Consider the following 26186-nt stretch of genomic DNA (forward strand, 5'->3'; position numbering starts at 1 on the left):
GCCTTTTCATTTGGCACAGTGAAGCCTGGATGTAGAGTACAAAAGCTTCTTTTCAGCATAGCAATACTTTTGAGGAGTACTGAAATATAGATCCATTTTTCTTAAGGAAAATCCAATAGTTTGCAAAATATTAGGTTAGATTATGATGTTCACTTCAAAACAGATGTACACCACACTGAAATTAAAGCAACTCAAATATTGACCACTACTTTCTAATGTTACTCATAAACTTGTTACTAGTAAACAGCAATTAGAGCTTTATCTTTATCCTGAATTCAAAGCAGGTAAATTATTGTTCTTATAACCACTTAAATCAATTAACAATGACACCCAAGAGAAAACTTACCCCCCCTAACTATTTACAGATATTTATATATTAGTTTATGAAAAAATAGTTTAATATTTTCAAAATATTTTAAACTTTGTGTGAACATTTTTCAAATTAAACAAAATATCTTTGTCCTAGGTTGGATATACACACACAAAAATAAGTAATTGTGAATGTGGTATATAATCAATATGGATATGTTTCCTAAACTAAACCATGTACAATGGCAATGTAACACGAACACTTCAATGATCACATCCAAAGATACCAGAACTTCACTGGTACAAGGGTTTGTATTGGCACTGGACTGACAGCTAGTTAACACATTGTCCATTTTAATGACTGCCTTAACTTCCAGTAGTGTCAGAGAGAAAGAGATGATGGTATATTTTTCATGTTTTAAAGACCTTTAAGATGCCACAGAGCAACTGAAGAAATGCTCCTTTTCTTTCAGAAGGAAAACAACATGATACAACAGGAGAAAATATGCATTTGTACAAGATTTCCCATTCAAAAAGGCACATTTTTGTCATTCAACATATAGTGAGCCACTGGACAACATGGGCTAAGGCCAGGACCAAATAAAAACTTTGCCCTACCTACAAATAGTAAACGTTTACCTCATCACAGTTCAGCTGGTTGTAAGCTACTCTACAATTTCGGGGCTGTCTCAGGACTCTGGAGCTGAGGGTCTTGGGTTCAATCCCAGGTGGGGTACACTGCTGTTGTACTCTTAACCCAGCTCTATAAATGGGTAATTATATGTAAACAAAATTATGTGACAGAGCTTGTGTTAAGAAATATATATAATATGATGATAATTGTACTGCTGTAATTCACTGTAGGTCAAAGTTTGGATTGAGTCAAGGCTCAATACACATTTTGACCTACCCAAGAAATGCAAATTACAATTACCTGTACCAAGTTTATCATCATCAGAGAGACTGGGTACAAGTATGAAATTGGCAATGCACTGTATGATGTAAGTTTTGATTGGGACAAAACGTCGGTAAAACTGTAAAAACTGTAAAAATGCATAAACATGTTTTAAATCTTTTGTTGTTGGGCATCCCTTAATACAAAAACAATTATATTTTTAAATGTCTGTATTATTATTACTATCTGCAGTGAGGATTCTCTGGGAATGTTTTCAAAATATCACTTTTAAAACCTATTTCAAATAAAAACTCCTTTCTAGGCAGCTAATCTTGCAATATTCCCTCAGATATGAAATTCACCCTAAGGGAGCTTTTGGAGTTATTCTCCTGCTGCATTTCAACAGGCAACCTGAGAGAATATACAGATACAGCAATCAATACTGCCCAGAGATTCATTATATCTCCAGGAAAGGAGATCAGAATTCCCAGTCAAAAAAAAAACAAATGTCAGGAAATTTCTGCCAATTTATCGAAAAGAGGGTTGTGTTTTTCGGTGGGCATTCTGGATGAATGTTTCAAAATCTTACAACAATTACAAAGGTGATTTATTTTAACTTTAATTTTCTTTTTTCACACAAGGAACTATAGTTTAGATTTATAGTTGTATGAGTCCTTATCAGAGTGCTCGAGTGGGCGAGTCTCTGATGTTTAACTCTGCTGACACCGGTTGCGGCTATGTGGAGATAATGTTGATGTACATAAACACACACACATTCAAATATATGGTGTAATAAATTGTGAAAAGGAGGAAGATTAAGAACAGTCACTGAAGTTCTGATGGTAGAGAACACTTTCTTCATCTTGAAAAACATATATCAGATGGGGAGCTCGTGCTAAGGTGTACCTTAACCATTGAAATGACATTGAACCGCAGCACCATTAATCATTCATTGCATTTTGATGGAAATATAAAGACCTCACAAGAAGGGAAAGCAGACCCAACAGTCCTGCAACAGAATTTGAATTCAGTAAATAGTTTGGGAGTTCAGTTCAAATAGTGCTACTTATTTACTTCAGGGAGTACCACGTAAATTCAATACATTTAATATGAAGCCCACACTGCAGTTAGGGAATTTCTGAAGTCAGGCAGAGAGGAGAAGAAAGTACATAGGAAGAATGTACTGCCTACAGTGTGATCTTTCATCTCTAAAGCTAAGGTCTGACTCCAGCACTGGCCAAAGACGCGTGTTTTCCCTTCTGAAACTAGAAGCATCTTAAAAAGAACAGTTCAGTTTCAGCCCCCTGAGACGCACACTGGTATAGCATGAAAATCCCTTTCAACATTTTTACCCATCTCTTTAAACAGTGCAACGTTTCCAAAGAGCAGACTGGTAAAAATACTGTAACTGCAGAGTGTGGAGTGGTTTCATGTTTGAAAATGTCTGTCCACCTGCAATCCTTGGAGAGATCCTCTGGGATCATCTCACTTCAACACAGCGTATCATTTGCTCAGTACTAAGAGGCATAATGCAAATACTAACATACACCTGACTGATTGTAACATATGCAAACATTTCTGAGACACAAACACTTCAACTACATCTAGATGAAAGATTCACTGGAAGAGAAGACAGTTAAACCATTAATATAAAATGATAAGACCCTTAAGGGTTACCTATACCAAATTAAACTCTGATGTATGGAACCATTATTGTGATATTTAGTTAATATTAATATTAAGATAACGTTTTTCATGGAATTTATTTTAGGAATGTATTTTATTTTCTACTATTTTAGTTTTTTAATCCTGTAATTTTTTTAAAAGTAATGATTGAAGTAAATATAACATAGATGCATACACAACAATAATAATAATACTAAAAGAAATAGACATATCTTGTAAACAGTTCCATATATTACAGATTCTGTGCATATGCCTGAGACAGCAGTGAATTTAGAGCTCTTTTATATAAACAACTTGCATGCCAAAAACGATTTGAACACAATTGTAAGACCCTTCACTGTGAAAGGATAATTTTAAAAATTGATTTTCGAACAGCCAAGCTCTGAAATTATCTCAAACCCTAGCACAGAAGCTTAAGGAGCATTTTCATGGTAAATAATCAAATAAACCATCTGAACTCAAAACACCTTGATCGGTACAGAGAGAGGGCAATGCTAGTGCAGTAGTATTGTCTGTGATAACATTTAGAAAGCACTAAAAACCTACATCATTAGAAATAAATGATTACAATCTCAATTGGGGAAAGCAATTACGGAGGGTTAGGTTTTCACATTGTATTCTTTGCCACAATGTTTCTCTAGTTCAGTTTTGCTTTCCACATTATAAAAAGCCCATTTAAAATATCAGCCCATCCTTACACCCATAAAAGATTGTGAAGATGCCTGAAGATCACCTCTCTTCCTCGAACCCGAATGCCTATACCCCCCGTGAGTTTAATCAAGCACCACTGCTGGCGCATTGATCGGTGGTGGATAGAGATGAGCTAAGCCACTGTACAGCTGGGTGATATCCTTGTGGTCTATTGATTGCCGTGTGACCAAAGTTCTCCACCTTCCACTGACTGGTCTTGGTTCAATAACAGCAGCTCAGTGCAACTACAATACTGTTGATTCAAACACTGGCAAACTCACGGGTTAATAGCCACAGCTTGAGATGCTTTACCTCTGAATAAAACCAATCAGCGTAAACACTCTCTTCACCGGATACACCCATGTAGTGCGTTTGAAAAATCTGGGTCTACTTGTTCAGGAAGATAACTTGAAATAAAATGTAATGAAACAAACAAACAGAAAAACAAAAGACAATTCCAGCAGGATGCATCTTCCACTTACTGGGTATTTGTTGGATTCGGTGGACGACTACGAAGGCATCTGACAGGCCAACTTTGACAGGATGATTAACTGAGCTGATCTGCGTCACCAAAATGGGTATCTGAAAGAGCACAACGTAATGATTAGAAAAAGCAATGTTGTTTTTAAATGCAGCTAAAAGGAAACAAGATCGTTTCCAGCTTGAATGGTTCATTTTCACTCTGCGCTGCTATATCTGGCCAGGAGAAATACCATACAACACAGAAAAAGACAATTTGATGGCATTACCTTCAAATATATATACTTTACCTTGACATGATGTGCTGCAGTAGATGCATTTGAGAAGTTAGATCAAATATGAGATTAACGGTCTAACTTTTCTAATTATTGAAAACAATACACTCTGTAAGGTAGTTTATATAAAGAGGCAATTTAAAGAATGCATGTTGTATCTCTTAATGATGAATACATTTCAAAGATTGATTCTGCTTTGAGCGAATACATCTGATATATGGTATGTAAACAAATTACATACATAGGTAGATATGCACACGCGTGTTTGTGTGCATGTGTATAAATATATAAAAAATCATAAGGACAAAATAGAATCACAAATAAATCACAGATAAGATGTGACTGTATTCTTCTAGCTGCCTTCTTATGAAAGTATCAGTCACTATAATTGGATCTCTCTCTAACTTTTGAACTCAATACTTCATAATAAACAAGAGTCTCTGTTTAAGCAGTAGCTTGCAGATATTCTCTTGTTCAGATTTAAAGTTCATAAAAGAAACACCTTTGTAGATCTTGTTCAAAGCAGCTCTTTTGTGTTGTTTTTGTTTGCAACAGCACAGCATCTGACAATCTCCCATGACATCATCAAAGTAAAAATGTGTTCCTTCTGAAGAGGAGACTGGTACAACACAAGAAATGTCAAGGTTTGAGAGCTTGAAAAGACCAGTCGGCTTCTAGAAGATAACAGCTGACCAGATTCAGTTATTAGTTTCAGAATGTATGGAAGTTACACACCAGAACATGATTATATTAGACAGCAAAGGTTTAGACTACAAAGATTTTGTCCAACTAACGGATTTAATTTCTCTGAAGATGCAAACGGTATGGTGTAAGACATGGTCACAGTGTAATGCATAAATCTGATGAGTAAATAAGAAATAAGCAATATTAAGAACTCAATTTTGTTCCCTTTATTGTAACATATTACAAACTATATGTAAAACAAAGTACTTATAATAAATATGTACAATATTATATAAGCAGGCAGAATATAAACAAATGACTTAATAAATTTACTAAAACAGCAGCAATCAGTTTAAAAATAAGTATAACTGGAAACAGTGTAAAACAAGAAAGCAAAATATATACAGGGAAACTTATTTAAGGGGAATATATTTCAGTCAGGTTCTACTCATCATTTACCTAGACTTGTAGGAGAAACGTGTGCATGTGATGTCATACAAGCGGAACTGATTCCATCAGTGTAGAAAAAAATAATAAATCTTGATCTGGATGTTATGTTAGACATTTCAAAGTGTATGGTTGGAATTTGGGGAGTTTTGGCATTTCCATACCCGTTTACAAAACAGAAGTAGATATTTGAATGGAAAATGTTTTTGTTTTTAGGGCAGCATGATTCTCTGAAAGGTTTTCATTGTACTATGAGCCAATGTCAGTGACAATGAAACACCTGACACCCAACACTGCAAGCAGGCCTGACACCCCTTCAAAAAGGGATCAAAGCCACCTGTGACCAGAGTTTTCTGGCTTTTCTCCTGCTGAGTCACCAGGGTACACTACCTATTCATCCACTTCAAACAATGGCTTCAGCCTGCCTGAGTGATGTGGTCATGGATGTCTCAGACATAGGTGTTAGTCATTTACTTAAAGAGAGGAGGAGGATCAAATCTAGTTGCAACTGTTCTAGGAAGAGTAATGGAAAAGCCTGGACTGTGAAACATACAAATAGCTTTTAATAATGTGTTGTGTCACATTCTTGTAGTCAAAAAAAGGGTTTTTGGCTCATTTTTAATGGGTTGAATTCTGACCTTGAGGACGTTCTGAAAGGTGTATCGAGTCAGAATATAAGTCTCAGGGTGAATCTGATTTCTGAGTTCCCCTTGACACTAATTTGGTAGAACAATTTTTTTACCATGCATCCTTTATAAACAATATCTGGGCATGCATTCTTTTACTCTGAACAAAACATCAGTAATACTAATTTAAGAGTTAATATTTAAAGTAACAGCTGTACTTAAATTATTGCAAAAGAAATAAATCAATATTTTATTAATTTCTAATAATTTCTACAGAGCTTCAGAAGGATGAAAAAATATGGAGGGGGACTGGAAATTAATAATATATTCGGTCAAAAGGGATTCATGGAATAATTCATGGGGCATACAAGTTGTGAATCTATTTCCAAGAAGAAAAGCTTTACATTTTAGGAACTTTAAATTTTGTTGAACAGCATAAGACATTTTTTAGCCATTAAAAGGAAAGAAACAACCGTGCTTTAGTACGGAAAAGGATCTGTGGTGATCATGTGTTCAGAGCAGTATCATTTTAGCTCCTGTTATAAAGTCATTTCTGTTTCTGTCTATTTTGAACAGTATCATACAGTTTCTCCCATAAATACATTTACATTTTTGTATTTATAGACAGGATTGCTGTGTTGACTTTCATTGCATTACTTTGCTTGGATGTGACACACAGCAAAATTATATAAAACTTTATACACGCTTTAATAAAAATGTGAACATCCACATTCTTTCAAACTGTCCTTGTCAACACACACAAATTCAGCAGAGGCAAAACAACAGCAGCGACACTACAGAACACTCACTTCTTTGTATGCAAAGACTATCCTCCCGTCTCTGTGCAGAGTTGCCTGGAAGGTGAAACTGCCGAGATTGTAGCTGTCTTGTAGGTGAACATGGTCCCATTGAACCACAAGGGCAGTACCTGTGAACAGGGGAAACACTGGTTAGAACAACAATAACAGCAATGGTGACAAATGACAAACAACCTACATGAAACTACAGAGAAAATAGAGAATATAAGCAATATGAAAGGTCAAAGTAAGTTTTGAATTGGTCTTGCCCTTTGTATGCTTAATATAGAACATGCATACAGCTTCTTTCTTCACTCAAAATGGCAGGTAGTTTATATAATGAGCTGAATACAAAGTACTGGTTTCATCTACTAGATTTGGAAATCAGACATTTTGTGTAATGCAGCCAATGCTATTTAAGTAGAAACATTTTTAATAATTCTTTAATAAGTAATATTTTTATGTTCCACAATTAAATATTCAATATTACTTCTATTTTATTTCATTTACAATAAAGTTATAAATACATGCTAGTAAGTGAACAGTTATTTGATTCCCCTACATCCTATTTTCATTAAGTATTTTATATAAGTGTGACTGTTAGAAGATACCAGAGGCAGAGGATCATTTGTGACAGACTGAAAAATGTATAGATATCAATTCCATGCTGCAGTATTTTCTTTTAGTTTTGGTTAATGAAGCAGGAGACAGGAGAGCGTTTAAATGTTGAAGCCAAGTTGAGAAGAAACACAAAGTGGATTGATTTTCTAGACAGGTTCAATTTTTGAAAAAAAAAAAATACCACAAAGAAAAGAAAAAAAGAAACATAATTATCCTTGTGTGTTTTTTCTTTGTTGCAGTGCTTTTCTTCTTTCCTCTTTTTAACAAATGCCAGGTAGGGAACAAAGAGAGAAACAACGAAACGATGAGAGAGAGTCCACACCGAAAGCAATAATACTCGATCAAAGACGACAGACATTAAACTTAAAATGACTCTCAGTGAAGCCCAAAAGAGATTTTTCAAGATACTCTTATTTTGAATTGCAGCTCGTAAGCATCCCTGGGCAGCAATGGTCTGATTGTGTGATAAATGTATAATCAATCATTGCCGCTGTGAAACTTGGCTTCTCTGTTTCACAACACACACAAAAGACCAAACAAAACACAGCTCATGACTGACAGACGTCAAGACTATGCGAGACATTGCTTGGTTAGACCTGCTGAGACTGGACTGCAGGGCATTGTTACTTTATTTGCTGATAGCAGTAATGCATTTATCTCAACATCAAAGGGAAAAGAACACCCTTTGTAGATCACTTTAATTTTTCATTTACACTTGTATAATTTGAATAATGTGCACTGAATTGAAATTAAAAGAGTTCAAAAGAGAAACAAATGCGTTAAAGGACAACCATCACAGTGGTATAAGAGTGTATAAGAAGTCGTAAAAGCTGCAAAGAAAATGTGTATGCTGTATATATGCTGCATACTGCTGTGAGTCTTTTTGGACAGGTTTCCACCAGCTTTGCACAGTTGGATGCTAATTCTTGGTCATTCTTCCTAAACAAATTGCTTCAATTCTGACAAGTTCATTGCGGATGCTTGATGGACTGGAATCTTTAAGTCTCACCATACATTTTCAATTGGACTGAAGTTTGGACTTTGACTGGGCCACTCAAGGATATTTACTTTCTTCATTCTGAATCATTCTTATGTGGCTTTGGCCTTGTACTGTGGGTTAATGTCCTGATGAAATGTGATCTGACCCAGTACTGATTCTTGGCTGACTCAAGAAGGATTCTGCCTGATTCAATCCTCTTGGATTTGCCTGTACTTTGCACCATCCATTTTCCTCTCAATCCTGACAAGCTCCCGAGACCCTGCTGATGAGAAACATCCCCATAACATGATGCTGCCACCACCATGCTTGACAGTTGGGATGGTGTTGACCGGCTGATGTGCTGTGTTGGGCTTGTGCCAGAAGTAAAGCTTAGAATTTGTCTCGTCTGACCACAAAACCTTCTGCCACATGTCTGCAGTATCATTTACATGCTTTGTCGGAAAACCCCATACGAGATATAAGATGGGTCTTTTTCAGTAATGACTGCTCTCTTGCCATTGGCCCACACAGGCCAGCTTTGTGTAGGGCCTGGGATATTATTTATTTATGAACACTGACTTCCATCTCAGACATACAATGTTGCAATTATTTCAGCTTCCCTGTTGGCTTCACAGTGGCAGCCCTAATGAGTTCCCTGCTTGCCTGACTGCTCAGTTCAGGTGACCTGATCTGGGCAGTGGCTGATTGGTATGAAGCAAATTCCACTTCTTAATGATGGTCTTTACCGTATGCAATGACTTTGAAATTTGTTTGTAACCTTCTCCTGATCTATGCCCCTCTACCACTTTTTAATCATGGTTGGTTTGTCATATCACTATGTGAGTTGTGGCTTGAATCTCAATATTATCTGAGGAAACTTAAAGAAACAGATTAATTTATTTGAAGTCAAGTTAAACCACTTTGATTACACAGAGACAGACTATAACACTAATTATGTAACCTTTCAAATGAATCTTGTGCACCTGAGTTGATTAAGGGTTACTGTAGCAAAGATGTTGAATACTTATACACTTGAGAATCTTCAAATTTACTTTGAAAATCTAACTTATTAACATAATATCAGCAATTCTTTCTATCTTTATCAGTTTGGAGATTCTAAATACATAGTCCTATGTCAAAGTTTCATGATTGCAAACTCAAATGGCAACAAAATGTGGAAACTTTGCAGAGGGGTGAATATTTTTGCAAGGCAGTGTATATTTATATGATTAAATAAATAAATAAATAAATAAATAAATAAATAAAGGCAATATGTCTGTGTTCTAAATCTAGATGTCCATTAGGATGCATCCACATATAACTGACCATGCCTTGTCCTTTTTCTATCATTTGGGAAATGGTTGTTATCTGAATGGAAGAAAACATTTTATTATCTATACAGCGAAACAGAAGGTTGTTACAAGTGATTTATAAGAGGATTTAAATTGTACAATGAAAGCACAGAATACATTAAATGAAATCTGTCGATATTTTGTCTACAGAAGTCTCAACAATCTGAAGCAGCTAAAATCCCACAAGTTAACCTGCTGCATCTAAAGTGTGTGTGAGGTTTATAATCTTCTGCTACCAGTGTTCTCTAAATAAGTATTTGCTTTGACTATCTTCCTGGTGGAGACAAATGATAATTAGATTGGAAGTACATAGAAAGATACAAGGTCTATTTTACTTATTGTGCAACAAAACTGGCATGGACTTCATAAAATGTCATATGAAAAGGATAGTAATTATGCAAACTTTGACTATCTTGGGAGAATACATACGTCTTTTATAATGAGAAAGGTGTTTATACTCATCAAATTGAAACTGAGGTTGTACAAGTAGGTATCGCTACAGAACAGCATCCAAAACACACACAGACAAATATTTAAAAACCGCACGACAAAAACACATACAATAAAAACAAGAGGGACAGGCAGAAAATTAAACCGGGTTTGGGGACATACCGGATTAAGGTAAATTACGGGAAAAGGGCCAATGGTTCTAATGTCCTCTTCTGGAAAATACCAGAGATGTCCTATATTCTAGACTTTTAGTCCGTGGTTAAGAAAATGTATGTAAAGGGAGTTGCATGAATGTGACAAGGAACTTTGAGGTGCACTGATCAAAAGACTCAGATGGGTTTTGCACATTTCCTCAGCTGTTGTTTAAAATATAATAATTACTGGCTGGTGAGTCAGTGAGGACTTCAGTACAACTCCAGATTTGTCAATATGAAGACTTACTGACTGCAAATATCTGTAGGTACTTAAAATGCATTCAGTTCACCGGGAAAACAGCCACTGCAAGTATCAAAGTCTCTTCTGGGGACTTCATAACTAAAAATAAACTCTTTGAAAAAACAGCTGATTTATTGACCTTATTTTCATACTGTCAGCTTGGCATATTTTATATGCACATTACTTATGATTTTCCACACTGGGAACAAGGTGAATTCTATTCAAATGAGGAAACAAAAGGAATGGTTGTAGTCAGATGGTTGTAGGATCACATTTTGAGGTAGTTCTGTTATATATATATTAAACAAGGAAGAATGATTATTATAAAAATCGAAACTATTTACTAGATCTTATGTGGCAGGCCACTGCATTTACATTTAATTTGTCAACAAACATTACATAGAAATAAACTTATTTGAGAGCTTTATCTACATGCAATTAATACATATGGGCCTTGGTACACAACACAGCCCCTGTTGTCTCCTTGCATCATGGATGAGCTGGTATGTTAATAAGGCCACTCTCTCTAAATTGCTGTTGCTAGGATTGCAAAGAGGAAGCAGGTTTGCACAGCACCTGCCTGCAGCATAAAACAATGACACAGATCATTTGAGCCCAGATTACACCCCTTTCATCAGACACTAACAGGTTTAATTCCTGCATTCGATAAACATTCCCACTGCAAAAACCTTTCTGTGAATGCTGAGGAAAAATACACAGATACAACTTCTACTGAGACAGTTTGAGAACAGTGGCAGACAGTTGGCAGGCAAGTGTTCATACAGAGGAGGATGCAACAGCACTGTGTTGTGGAAATTAAGTAAATTCACATTTGACATGGCAGGAAAAACAACAGACGAAAAATAAATAAATGCATTTCTTCTATGACTCTGCATCTGTTCTGAATACAGATTGAATCTTGAACTGAACTGAGAGGGTTTGGTACATTTATGTTGTAAGGTGTAATTAGGATGTATATACATACATACATACATGCATACATATATATATATAAACACACACGCACTTTTCCTATGTGTGTGTGTGTGTGTGTTCATGTGATCTGGGATTTCAAAAGAACAATGTTAAATAGAGCTGCACTGAAGTCTGTCTTTGCCAGCATTAGAAAGGTTGGACTTTTTCCATTTTTTTTTATTTTTTTTTACCTCGTTAAGAACTTTTCCTGAAATCAGACATTTTCAATATGATCTACCTATAGCTTTGAAATAGAACAATACATTTTATGGCTATCTTAGAGACTTTAACAGCTATATCTTACCATTGTCAAAGTATATTACAGTCGAATTCCTGGAGACACTTGGGTCAAAGTTGGCCATCAGTGGTGCAATGTACTGCGTTGCTGTCAACATTCGGTGGACAACATCACCTGTGTAGATAAAACCTGAAAGGATAACAACAAAAACAGAAAAGAGTTGCAATTAGATTCATGGCTTTTGTTTAATTAATATACGTTAGTGTAACTGTGCAGTGTTCTCAGACAAAGTTTACACACGTTTACAGCTAACAGATTATTCTGAGCCAAAATCATACAAAGGGGTATAACTATATACCTAAATAGGAAAATGGGCATGCCTTTCTATCACTTCCATTAATGCAATGCCAAATATGCTGACAATGGCAAAAACTCCATAGTGTTTTATACAGACTAATACCAGCTATACATCTGTATAGGTTTCTTTATAGGTTGTACAAATACCTTTTTTGCTTCTACTTTTTTGATTAAAAAGCATAATCTCAACAATTTGTACTCTACTGCCAAAACACGAAGTTAACCCTAATGGGTTTAAACATTTCATTTTCAATAATGGATGGTGTTTGAATGCTGTTGTAACAATTTACTGAAAAAAAAGTATATTTTGGTATTGAGAAAACAGCTTTTCCATTAATACAGACCCACATTTAAAAGCCCACTGCAGAGCTTCTGATTTTGCACAATCTTGCTCTCATCTAATGAAATTAGAGTCAGAAATGCAATTAATGAACTGATTTCTTGACAGAGCCACCACAAAGACTTGGCACACAATTGCTTACAGATTTCTGTGCCCCAGTTTCCTGCTATTGTACGAGTGATTCAACTGCAGGATCTATACATTGCCAGGCAGAATGTTCCAGCCCTCAATTTCCTGAATCACTTAATCACCTTCAGTAAAACGTGGCTTTTCCGTAACTTATTCCATTACGTAAAAAAGCCAAAGACAGATTGCTATTGCGATTCCTACTGATTAAAGAAGATTCTGAATAATTTAGAAAAGACCAAAGTGGCTGTGTCAAAGAGGAACTATAAATCTATCAATAAAAAAGCATACAATTGGTTAAGAAAACCAACAACAGAGCAACGGTCCCTGGCATTGGCAGGGAAAGGGCCACAATGCTTACATTTTTGTAAAGGCTGTACAATTATGTGGTCAGAAAAAACAAGGATATTGTAACATGCCATTAGATGGGCTAGCAAACGGTTAATTAAGGGGAACGGGGTATGGAGGTGGGGCAGTGGGAGGAGCACAGAGAGGATATAGAGGCTAGGAGGAAGGGGAGGAGCTCTCTCTAGTACTATCAGTATCGCTGTGTATAATAATTTGAGATACGATTTTGTCACAGAGGATAATTGTGTTTACCTACCGCCTTGTTTCTTACTAGATTCCAGTGAAAGCTAATAATCGTGATGCAATTGTATTTATTGACGTGGGTGCACCGAGCAACAGCTTCCAGATCCTTTTGTATCATGGTAACTCCACAACACCGCAAATGTTTTTTCCTAATTATTATTCAATTTAATTAATTGATTGGTTACAGTGCAACATGTGTTCTGCATTTCAACAATGTAGCTAACAATGTAACAAAATGCTTCAATGCTATTCTAGAAATGTATCAAGTAAGCTGAGGCAATTCACATAATGGCAGGAGCAATAACAGATTTATAAAAAGAACAAGCAAATGAAAAAAGTGGGTTTAAGATGGGTTTGATTCTGTTCATGGTTATTTGTTTTTCAAAATTAATATTTTTAATAACCATTAAACATTAACAACACATATCCCGGTATACCCATGATGCACAATCATGGTTTATTACTAGGAAAGCATAATGTATGATCATTGTGGTCTGGATTGTTGGCCAAGGCATACACATCCATATTCATTACATTCAAAAGGATTGCTAGCCTACAAAGGAATAAATGTAACATGCACAAACAGATTTAATTGAAACATATATTCATTATTTAATAGAATTCGAACAAAATCGCTCTGTCATTTGCTTTTGTTTTTTACGCAGCACTGGCAGACCATTCTTGCATCTGGACTAATATCAACAATCACTTGGTTCTTGTAGGGACATTATAGGGAGTTTTGAATTATGCTTTCACCAATATATTATAACTTTAAAATCATTCAAAGTACTTTATTTTGTAATATCAATATTACTGTGTTGGAGAGGCTCTGACAACCACATGCATGATTTGTGTGTTTAAAGCCCACAGTAATGCAAAACTTTTTTATATCTGCATATTTATCTTGGTTTTCCTTTAAGTTTATTTATCAGAGCAGACACACTCCCGGTCGTCCATCTTTACTCATTTTGATGAGAGTTCATTTGAGGGTCAATACATCAAGAGCCAAGAATTAAGCTGTGAGGTATCTTAGAGGAAGCAGGTAATCACTAGAGATTTTAACACTGGTCCTCCTACGTCCATAAAAGTCAGCCAACATTGAGGTACTAGTTTTGACTAAAAGGTAAGGAAATAATTCATATAGTGGTAAAAGCTTTGTGCCCATAGAAAATAGTGAAATATATGACAGAAAAATACCTTAATAATCAATAAAATTTACATTTAGCATTAGTATTGTTCTAGTTTATATTGTGGTGGGCTACTACTTAAAAAGCATTGTATAGGCTACACTTTTGAAACAGTAGCAAGACCTATTTCTGGAGTAGGTTTATTATAGACTGTATATATATTATATATATTAAAGGCTGTGCAGTATGTCAGGTGCAGCTTTTAAAAGCACAGTTTTGAATACAAACAAAGTTTTTGGTTAAATTGTGCTACTCATACCGATATCCCCACATTTGCTATTGACATCGAGAGTGCATTTCAATAACCTTAATCACTGTGAATTGGTATTCATACCAATACCTTTTCTTTGGGGAAACAAATAACAGAATTGCCTTGATGTAAAAACAAAGGCAAGATTAACTGCAATATTGATTTATGATAACAATCAAACAATGTATTCATTCTTTAAAAAATAATTATGAAAAACTATTGCTCTGCATTTTCTTTATTTGCCTATTTTAGCAATAAGCTCATTTCTATTACAACTTCATAAGGACATGCGTGATAAACCCATTATTTTTCACTGCAGTGAAACAATGCAATGAAGACTATGCAAACCACACAGTTTACATTATGTGGGTAAATGTACAAAATGCTGTGCTAAAGAAGAATAATAAAAAAGCCTTTAATGACCACAAGGACAAAATAAAACATTATTAGAATTTATTTCTATATGTTAATGCCACAGTTTATTTTTCTTCAAATACAAAACTAAATATTTTAACAGCTGTGATCATTTATGGGAATAGAGCAGAACAAATCACAGTTTTTGTCTTTGGTGGGCCATTTGTCAAGCTAATTCTTAATATTTTGAAAACTGGAAACAACTGCAGTTGATCGTGTACTGTCGAAATCATTAAAATTAAAGAGAGATTAAGGTTTAGTTAACATGTTGTGTAATGCTAAACCAAAACAGGCAGACATTAAACATGCCCTCACAACAGCAGCTGGAGACATTGTTTTCTGTAGGTAATACATAGTAACAAAGCTCATAGTGTGTACAATTATCCTGTTATGGTGACATCATTGCCTCTGGATGACATCTCTTAAATATTACAAATTATATTTTTCATATTAGGCGTCAGTATGGGTAGATGGTTTGGCCATGAAAAATGGTTATAGTTCCCTTTCTGTTTATAAACTCAATCTCCTATATTCTGTTCTTCCAATGACTGTCTTCTTGGGAGCCTGTGACATTGGCATTCGGGTTAATGAATGAATGAAGTCCCATTTCCCATATAACAAGATCTGACCTATTGATTTTCATATGGTGAGCTACTGAACCAAATGGATGTGGATGTTGGTGGCATAAATAGAGTACTCAGTAGCCTGATAGAAAAAACAAAACCAGGTCAGGCAGATTAAAGCCTGACAGCTAGCCAGCTTTCATGGAACCCATACCAACTTAGTATTTTATTTTCCACTTTGCCATATCAGTCCTAATATCTATGTAAACATTGACATGTTTCTTAGCCTAAGTTATAACAACATCTACAAATTAAAATATTAAAAAGACCAAACCTGATTGTTTTAAATAGGTTTTTAGCAACATTGAAAAGTGAAATTAATAAAAATTATAGTAAGTGCAAGAATAGCTATCACAGTTTAATCAAAGTCTGTTTTATGTTGTTCATTATCTCTCTCTGGCTGCTGGTTTGCATTACTAAATCTGACCAACATAACTCTATACCGATCTATACCATACACTGTATGGAGGAACGGCTGGCCTGAGAAAGACTGATCATAGCATTGAAGCATTGCATTTGTAACAAATTCTGTGTATTCAGTAAAGCCTAATTTAAGGACATTTCTGATAATTTGATTATATCCTAATACAAACTCACATTCGGGAACATCCCTATTAATCAGACAAGAAGGTTCTGAACAATGTACCTAGCATACAGGAAATGAAAATCACCCTAATACTCATTTCAAACACTGTGAGCACTGTTGCACCTAGCACTTACTGTAGAGGACAGATATTGTTCAGTAAAGAAAAAAAAAACACCAAATGACAAAAAACCCTTCTGCAACATTTCAAAACAATCTTATACAACAGCTAATGTTACTGTACACAATGAATTGTTGTTTAATGTCCCCATATGTCTTCACAAACAGATGGACTTAGAAAGACACATGTATCAGTTTTAAACCTAATGCAGGAAATCTGCTATGAATCAATCCAGTTTAAAGACTTGGTCTCCAGGTGCAGAAATTTAGAATACACTTTAATTGTAACGGGATTGACATGCTACAAACAAAAAACACAGCCACTCCTTGTTGAATAGCTTCACACAGCTATCCATATGGACCTATTCCAGGTTCTGATTGTTTACAGTTTTTATGAATAAAATCAAGTATTCAGGAAAGATGGCTGAAATTGAACAGACCTCTCCTCTTCCATGCAATGCCAGGAAAATTGCAGTTTCAAAACAGGAACACAATGAAAGAGGTATGTTATTCAGAAGATAAATGGTAAAAGGTGAGAGTAAAAAAAGAAAACCTGAAGGGACTGAAGTATTCACCCCCTTGGACTTTTTCACATTTTATTGTGTTACAACCTGCAGTTTTGATGCATTTAAATTTAATTTTTCTTTACAAGAGGAATAAAAAGCACAAGGGGGAGTGAATACTTCCTATAGCCACAGTAATTACAGTTCCTGAATAACAATAAGTTTGACCTTTAAGGTCAAACTAATCAAAGCATTAAAAACTGACAGACTAAAATGGTTTAGTGATGACAACATACATATAGCTGAACTTAACCTTGCACATTTCAGTCCTTATCTTTCTTGTTAAAAAAGCTATTTTTCACTGAACAGATTATGATTACATATTTTAAAATGCATCACTTCATCTGGTTGTTTTTCCCATTCTACAATTCACACTAAATAAACATGCAGGTATGTCATCAGCTAGATCTGAAGTAAAGATAATTGAATTACTTTCATGGACATTGAATTAGACGTTCTAAGACATTTCTGGCAGAGCATTATAGTAACTTCTTAAGTAGGAGAAAAAGTACTACAATTAGAGAATCATTTTGAACATTGACCTGCTTGCCTTAATGAAATCACAGATATTACAGAATCCTTGGGAGAAAAAATGGGCTAGCAGTAAAATGCATAATATTAAATGTTTCTAATATTTCGAGATTGCTTTCACACTTTCAATTATCAGTGGTATCCCAATAAAACTTGATTTTAAAAACACTAACATACACTATACAGCAATACCCGACAGATATTTAACAAGAAAATAACAGAGAAATGTGTAATTTCAATAAAATGTGTACGTCCACATCTTTGAGATATTTCCCCAGAGGATAAACTGGGGACTGTAAATCCTTTACTATACAGTGGAAAATTACAGCAGGAACACTGAGATGTAGCTATTAGAGTTTTGCTGATGTACATCTAATTATTAAATACAACATTTCAGAGAGAACAAAGAGACACGTTTGATGCAGGCTGTTCAACGCTATGAGCTGTGCTCTTCCAAAACCAAAACCAAAACCAAAAACATTGAGATTGAAGACAGGGACATACCAGACACAAATGAACAGACGGACTAAAAGCAGCAGACAAAATAAAGAGCACTTCAATCACTGAATCGCTAAAATGACTGGCCAGGAGTGCCAAGAGATCATGTACCTATTACCCTAAAGCATGTCTTTAGCTCATATCTGATTGTACAAAACCTGGACGATGTCCAAATATCTCTCTCTTCTTTAAGAGATCTTCAAAGTCCATCTATGCCACTTCACTGCTGAACCCTATGGTAAATGCATCCCTCTCGGTCTGCTGAAGTCTCTCTGAAATATAACAAGGAATCTGACCGTATTAAAAAACATCCAAAAGACAGTAAAAAAATACTGCCTTCATAAAAGGATTCCGATAAACCTATCAATAGAATATCAACCAACTTTTCAAGATCCAGCATGACTGAATATGATTTGATCGCTTTCCAAAATGTGTTCTGGAGGGTAATTTTACATTGCTGATAAATGTAAACATGCAGCTGTAATTTCAGAAGGTGCTCTTCTGAAAACAACACAAGATGTGAATGTGTGACCTCTAGCGCAGACCGCAATGGTTTAGATTAGAATATCCCAGTTCAAATTTCCGTCAGCTTCAGTACTACTAATAATAATAAATCAGACTTTTTTAATCATGTGATTGAACTAAATCGTGTTTATTGATGGGCTATATAGATCCAGTGGCTGTGTATGGCCTAGACATCAAAAGGTTATATTCTAAGATCTTTTTGGTACTTTCAAGAAGAACACGTTTCAATAGCCTCCAAAGTGAGAGGCACATGTTTACATTTATAAAGTGTTTAAAATGCAAATTTGTGGAATGCATATTTATGGACTTTGATGTAATTATGTTTGATCAATCCTGAGAGTCCAACAGATAAGACAAGGAATGTAATATTTTATTGAGAGGTTAATATGAACCCTTTAAGGGACTCAGCAGTGGAGAAGTGTAATTCATTAATATTCATTCAGATTGGGACATTAGCTGAGTGAAGATGATATTGATTTTCATTAAAATGTAATTACAAATACAATCAGGCAGCAGCAGTTCAAATGATTAAATATTTTTTCACAAATATATATATATTTTTTTAAATCCCCTAAAGTCAATAGTATATGAAAATATTCCAATCATTTTTCACAAGAAAAAACTACTGCAAATATTTGAATATCAGTATAGCTTTGAAAAACTGAAACCAGCTTTGTTAATTGCAGCTGGATAGTTACTGACAAAAGGCTCACCTGCTTTGAAGAATAATTAAACTTGTTTTACTGTTTGATAAATTAACTGAAGACAATAACTATCTCAGGTCAAGGTCTGTCAGGCAGTAGACAATGTTTTTTATACTTTTATATTGACTTCCTTCATTTTGAACACAAATTATATATAATATATATATATATACACTCACCTAAAGGATTATTAGGAACACCTGTTCAATTTCTCATTAATGCAATTATCTAACCAACCAATCACATGGCAGTTGCTTCAATGCATTTAGGGGTGTGGTCCTGGTCAAGACAATCTCCTGAACTCCAAACTGAATGTCTGAATGGGAAAGAAAGGTGATTTAAGCAATTTTGAGCGTAGCATGGTTGTTGGTGCCAGACGGGCCGGTCTGAGTATTTCACAATCTGCTCAGTTACTGGGATTTTCACGCACAACCATTTCTAGGGTTTACAAAGAATGGTGTGAATAGGGAAAAACATCCAGTATGCGGCAGTCCTGTGGGCGAAAATGCCTTGTTGATGCTAGAGGTCAGAGGAGAATGGGCCGACTGATTCAAGCTGATAGAAGAGCAATTTTGACTGAAATAACCACTCGTTACAACCGAGGTATGCAGCAAAGCATTTGTGAAGCCACAACACGTACAACCTTGAGGCGGATGGGCTACAACAGCAGAAGACCCCACCGGGTACCACTCATCTCCACTACAAATAGGAAAAAGAGGCTACAATTTGCACAAGCTCACCAAAATTGGACAGTTGAAGACTGGAAAAATGTTGCCTGGTCTGATGAGTCTAGATTTCTGTTGAGACATTCAGATGGTAGAGTCAGAATTTGGCGTAAACAGAATGAGAACATGGATCCATCATGCCTTGTTACCACTGTGCAGGCTGGTGGTGGTGGTGTAATGGTGTGGGGGATGTTTTCTTGGCACACTTTAGGCCCCTTAGTGCCAATTGGGCATCGTTTAAATGCCACGGCCTACCTGAGCATTGTTTCTGACCATGTCCATCCCTTTATGACCACCATGTACCCATCCTCTGATGGCTACTTCCAGCAGGATAATGCACCATGTCACAAAGGTCGAATCATTTCAAATTGGTTTCTTGAACATGACAATGAGTTCACTGTACTAAACTGGCCCCCACAGTCACCAGATCTCAACCCAATAGAGCATCTTTGGGATGTGGTGGAACGGGAGCTTCGTGCCCTGGATGTGCATCCCACAAATCTCCATCAACTGCAAGATGCTATCCTATCAATATGGGCCAACATTTCTAAAGAATGCTTTCAGCACCTTGTTGAATCAATGCCACGTAGAATTAAGGCAGTTCTGAAGGCGAAAGGGGGTCAAACACAGTATTAGTATGGTGTTCCTAATAATCCTTTAGGTGAGTGTATATATCAGCAGCACCAGGCTATAATTGATCCACCGCTGGATGAAGGCCCCCAAGATATCTCTACTTGTTTTGGTGTACAGCGTCATTTAATTTCATATTCCCATCTTTTATGTGGTTTACTTCTAGGTTCTCATCTCTTGGAATACATATATAGCTTATTTTGTCCATCTTTGGTCTGTTCTCCTTCCAGTGACATGTACAGCCCATTACCATTTTAACATTTTCACTCTTTCAATGATGTCACATACTTTTGTTTGTTCTCAGATCCAAGTTTGTGTTTCTGTGCCTTCTTGTTATTCCTAGCATACATCTTTCCATGCTTCCTTATGTAGTTTTCAGTTTCTGTATTATTTTTGTATTTAGTGACCAGTTTTCAGAGCCTAAGTAAGCACTGGTAGTATGCATTAATCAAATACTTTTCTATTCAAGGAAATGGGTAATTTTCTTTCAACAGCACGCTGCTTTTCCCACTGTAATCCCATTTTTACTCTTCTTTTGATTTCTTCCATAATATTTCCATCTGCGCTGATCCACTGTCCAGGTCAGCCATAACTGTTAATTTCTTCAAGTATCTTTTGGTCTACTTCAGTTTTCTTAGCTTTCACAAAGCTATTCAACATGACTCAACTTCATTTTGAGTCCAGTTTTCTTACTTGTATCCTAGAGTTCTTGCTGCAGGTCTTCGGGTTTTTACAAAGATGACAATATCATAGGTTGTTCAAATAAGCTTTGTTTATATTGACTTCGTCAAGTGATGCTGTGATGAGTTTTGGAGAGATTGTGTCTCCTTGAGGAACTCCTTTGCAGGTGTCTTTGTGGGATCGACTGGTCATGTGGCATTGCTGTAGACGTATTTAAAAAGATTTATATAGGTTTCCTTGATGTCTTAATTTCTTGCAGAACTGAAGACTTATATAGATTGAATCAAATGCTTTTTCGTAGCAGATAAAGCCATTATTCTTATACATCTTGGACAATAAGAAAATGAGAAATGAGATGAGAAATTAGAAAATGGACCTGGAGAAGTCCCAATGGAGGAAAAGGTGACATTTATGACATCAAACAAACAGAATAGAAGTCTGCAATGTCCTAAACAGATTCAATATTGAAAGTGACCACAGAATAGTTAGGTGCAAAGGTCATCTCAATATGAAAGTGGAATGAATAAAGCTAATGAAGGAACGTAAGAAATCATCAAGTGAGGAGCACACTAGAACTGCAGGATTGATTTAGTATACTTCATCTACTAATATGTTAATATTATAAATACCATGTAACATAACAGGCATCTTCTAATCTTACCTTAAGCAATCTTAGAGGAAAAAACAAAGATCTATTCCCCCAAAACTCTAAAATAATTAAGTCACAATCCCAGTTCATCAGGCTTTGTCTTCTTAAAATTATTTATTTTACGAAGACAAAGCAAAATGTCTCGTCTTGCAGCAGAGACAATATTGGATTTCTTGCAGAAAAGTTCACACTCATTCAATTTACTTCCTTTCTTCCTTATTTATGAGAGGAAAGATCAAGCAAACTATCTGTTTTATTCACTAGGACCTTGAGAAATGTTCTTTACAATTACAAATTGTGCCTTATGTGTTATTGCTACAAAACAGAAATTCATGGGAATGTTTAAATTTAGTTAAAATCATGACCTCCCTTACCAACACCACAATCAATAATAATAACAATACTAATACAGATAAAAGTTATAAAAGGCCAGTATGCCTTAAGCTGCTTTCGTGTGTTGATAGATCAGTACCTATAGAAAGTCTACACCCCTTTGAACTTTTTCCACATTTTGTTGTGGCAATGCCTCAGAATTTCATGCATTTAAATGAGGATTTATTCCACTTATCTACATACCATACACCACACTGTTAAGGGAAAAAGGGTGAAAATAAATTATATATTAAAATTCATAATATCATATCATAATTGGATAAGTCTCCACCCCCCTGATATCATACTTGGTAGAAGCATCTTTGGCAGGAATTACAGCTGTGAGTCTGGGATAGGTCCCTACTTTGTACACCCACATTTGGAAATATTTGACAATTTTACTTTACAAAACTGTTCAAGCCTTGGGGAGTATTGATGGATAGCAAACTTCAAATCATGCCAAGCACACAGACAAAACTAGACTGGAGTAGTTAAGGAACAAAAAGGTAACAGTCCCTGAATTGTTCAGTCAGTCCTAAATTAAATCCATTCAAATTCAAGTTGTCATTCTGAAAGGTGAGCTGAAGTTTCAGATTTCTTGCAGAGGGCTGCAGGTTTTCCTCATGCACTTTTCTATACTTTGAACAATTAATTCTCCCTTCTATCCTGACAAGTGCCCCAGTCCCTGCCGATAAAAAGAATCCCCATAACATGATTGCTGCCACGAATATGCTTCACAGTAGGGATGGTTTTCTTTGTGTGATGTGTTGTGTTGGGTTTGTGCCAAACATAACACATTGCATTTATTCCAAAAAGTTACCATACAGGCCAGATCTGTGGAGTGCTTGGGATATTGTGGTCACATGCACACTTTGACCAGTCTTGGTCAAAATAGCTTAGGTACAAATCTGGAGTATTTTTTGACAAAATTCTTGGCACTCTTCCAGTGACAAGATGGAAGCCATTTCTGAATAAACCCATGTAAAATCCTGCTTGGAATTAGCAAAAAGATGTGGCAAGAGATTCTCTGGTTCGATGAAACAAAAATTTAACTATTTGGCCTAAATCCAAAGAATATGGTGCAAATCCAACCCAGGTTACACCATTCCTACTGTGAAGCATGGCGGTGGCAGCATCATGATATGGGACAGCAACTGGAAAGCTTAGGGTAAGTCAGGGTAAAGGGCAAAATGAATGGAGCTAAATACAGGCATATTCTTGAAACAAAAACTGCTTCAGTGCCCTTCAGCAGAACAATGACCTTAAGCACACAAACAAAGCGACACTGGAGAGGCTTAAAAACACGAAAGCAAATGTCCTACAGTACCCCAGACATGAATCCAATTGAGAATCTGTGGCAAGACTTGGAGATTGTTGTCCACCAACGATCCACATCCAACTTGACAGAGCTGGAACAATTTAGTCAAGAAGAAAGGGAGAATATTGCACAATCCTGGAGTGACATAGCGAGGTTCCTCATCCAACCCCCAACCTCTCCTCACAGGCGTACCCCAAGGCTCCGTCCTGGGCCCCCTCCTGTTCTCTCTCTACACTCGCTCCCTGGGCCCCCTCATTGCATCCCATGGCTTCTCCTACCACTTCTACGCAGATGATGCCCAGATCTTCCTGTCTTTTCCCTCTTCTGACCCCCTCATCCCCTCTTGAATCTCTTCCTGTTTGTTTGCCATCTCTGCCTGGATGCACCCTCACCACCTCCAGCTCAAACCCTCCAAATCGGATCTCCTCTTTTTCCCCACTCTTCCTCTCCTTGTGCTGATCGCTCCATCTCAATCCCCTTGGAATCTACAACACTCTCTCCTTCTTCTTCCGCTAAGAACCTAGGAGTCGCCCTCGATCCTGCGCTCTCCTACACCCAGCACATCACCATGCTGACGCGCAACTGCAGATTCTTCCTGAGCAACATACACCGAATCCGTCCCTTCCACACCAACTACTCAACTCAGCTGCTTGTCCAGTCACTGGTCCTCTCCCGCCTGGACTACTGCAACTCCCTCCTGGCCGGCCTGCCTGCAAGTACTACCCGCCGCTCCAGCTCATCCAGAACTCTGTCGCTCGTCTGATATTCTCTCTGCCCTGATTCACACACGCTACTCCACTGCTCCGCTCCCTGCACTGGCTCCCAATACCGGCACACATTCAGTTCAAGACACTGACCCTCACCTACTGCTGTCTCGACCACACTGTACTGAGTTCCCTTCAGACCCTCGAAACACATCTTTTCAGACAGTACTTGTAATTTAGCCATTTAATCTTCTGTAAGATAGCACTTTTAAAATACTATTTGCCTTGCATTACTAGTACTCATATTGTTTATTTTGATTTCCCGTATGCTCCATTTCCCTTGGTCCTTGACTGTGTCCTAACATCTTGTTTGCACTTATCAGCTTTTACAATCCAGGATGTAAGACCTAATTTATTGTTTACTGTATATCTCTACACTTGTGTAAATTGGAATTTGTAAAATGTATTATGCTTTGAATTGCACTGTATTATGTAAATTGGAATTTGTAATGTTTTATGCCTTGAACAGCACTGCATTGTTGCACTTTGTTATATATTTAATTATATTTATGACTCGATCGGCGCCGATTGTGGAGGGTGACGTGATCAGCAGCCAATGAGAGCCGAGCCGACTGAAGAGAGAAGAAACAGCAAGAATAAACATGACAGGAGAATAAGATTTTCATACGTATTTATTAAAATACTTAAACTACCAATGGTTGTTTCGGGGCACGTTATTTTAAAATACTATATGCTGTTTATGTTTGTTCGCACAGACGAACACTAACAACAACAGCGGCTTGTGGTTGCATTCTTTCCGCAGTTTTGCGCAGATCTACAGAAATCCACTGATCCCATTGGCGCAGCAGCGCAGATCTGCACTACACAGATGTGACCTGTCCATGTGCACGTCCATGTTTGTTGACCTTTTCGCTGTGTTGATCACGCGTGTTTCTGTGAGATTTGGAGGCTGTGACGCAGATCGCCACGACAAAGATGTCAGATCAGTCAGTGTGTGTCCTGCACAGAAGCGCTCGGCTGTGTGCGCTCCTTCACCACGCAAAAGACACAAATTTGGTGCAAAATAGTCATTAAGTGTGAGCTGCCCACTGTTCACAACATCGGGTCGGATTGTAGAAATCGTGTAGTGTGACCCCATCATAAGACTTAGCCTGAAAAGTTAGCCTCCTCACCCCCAGGCTAACTTGGAGCTTAAGTCTATCTTTCAATTGAAAGTCTACAGCGACAGTCACTGATGCTGAGAGGCAGGCAGAGCCTCCCACCGGCTCACACACCCCGCACACAGCAATTGCCACAAACATCGAGACCCTCCCCACAGACTTCCATAAACAACTATATATTTTACCTGCACTTCGGTCATATCAAAATTTTAATTTGTATTATGTCTGATTAATATTTTTATTCTGTATTTAGCACATTTGTTTTGCTATTGTATATGGATATGGGTGTCTGGCAAAAGCATACATAATAATAATAATAATAATAATAATAATAATAATAATAAACTCTGCACTGAGTTTAGTACTTGGATGTTTCCTCTTAAACTAGTATTAATTTAACTGGCCCCAGGTGTCTTAAAATTCCCAGAATGCAATGTGATTGACTAACTAAGACCAGTCTTAAACCAGTCTAAGGAAAGTGTTTTATGCAACGGTCTTAACTGAGCATCTATCGTTAGCAGGACCTATAATTATACTAAGACAAAGACTTAGTCTATGTTTATGCAACCGGCCCC

General features: G+C 36.6%; 1 protein-coding gene across 2 annotated transcripts in view; it reads right to left on the reverse strand.

Annotated features, from left to right (window-relative positions):
• plxdc2b (plexin domain containing 2b) overlaps positions 1–26186 on the reverse strand; it is a 189345-nt gene that overhangs the window by 57101 nt on the left and 106058 nt on the right. For both annotated transcript variants that reach the window (XM_066723384.1, XM_066723385.1), the window contains exons 5-7: positions 12006–12128; positions 6902–7020; positions 4063–4162 (exon numbers count right to left, since the gene is read on the reverse strand). In XM_066723384.1, coding sequence (XP_066579481.1) covers positions 4063–4162; positions 6902–7020; positions 12006–12128 — 342 coding nt within the window. The remainder of the gene's footprint in view (positions 1–4062; positions 4163–6901; positions 7021–12005; positions 12129–26186) is intronic.

Source organism: Amia ocellicauda, chromosome 2 (genome assembly GCF_036373705.1).
Source record: "Amia ocellicauda isolate fAmiCal2 chromosome 2, fAmiCal2.hap1, whole genome shotgun sequence".
Taxonomy (NCBI): domain Eukaryota; kingdom Metazoa; phylum Chordata; class Actinopteri; order Amiiformes; family Amiidae; genus Amia; species Amia ocellicauda.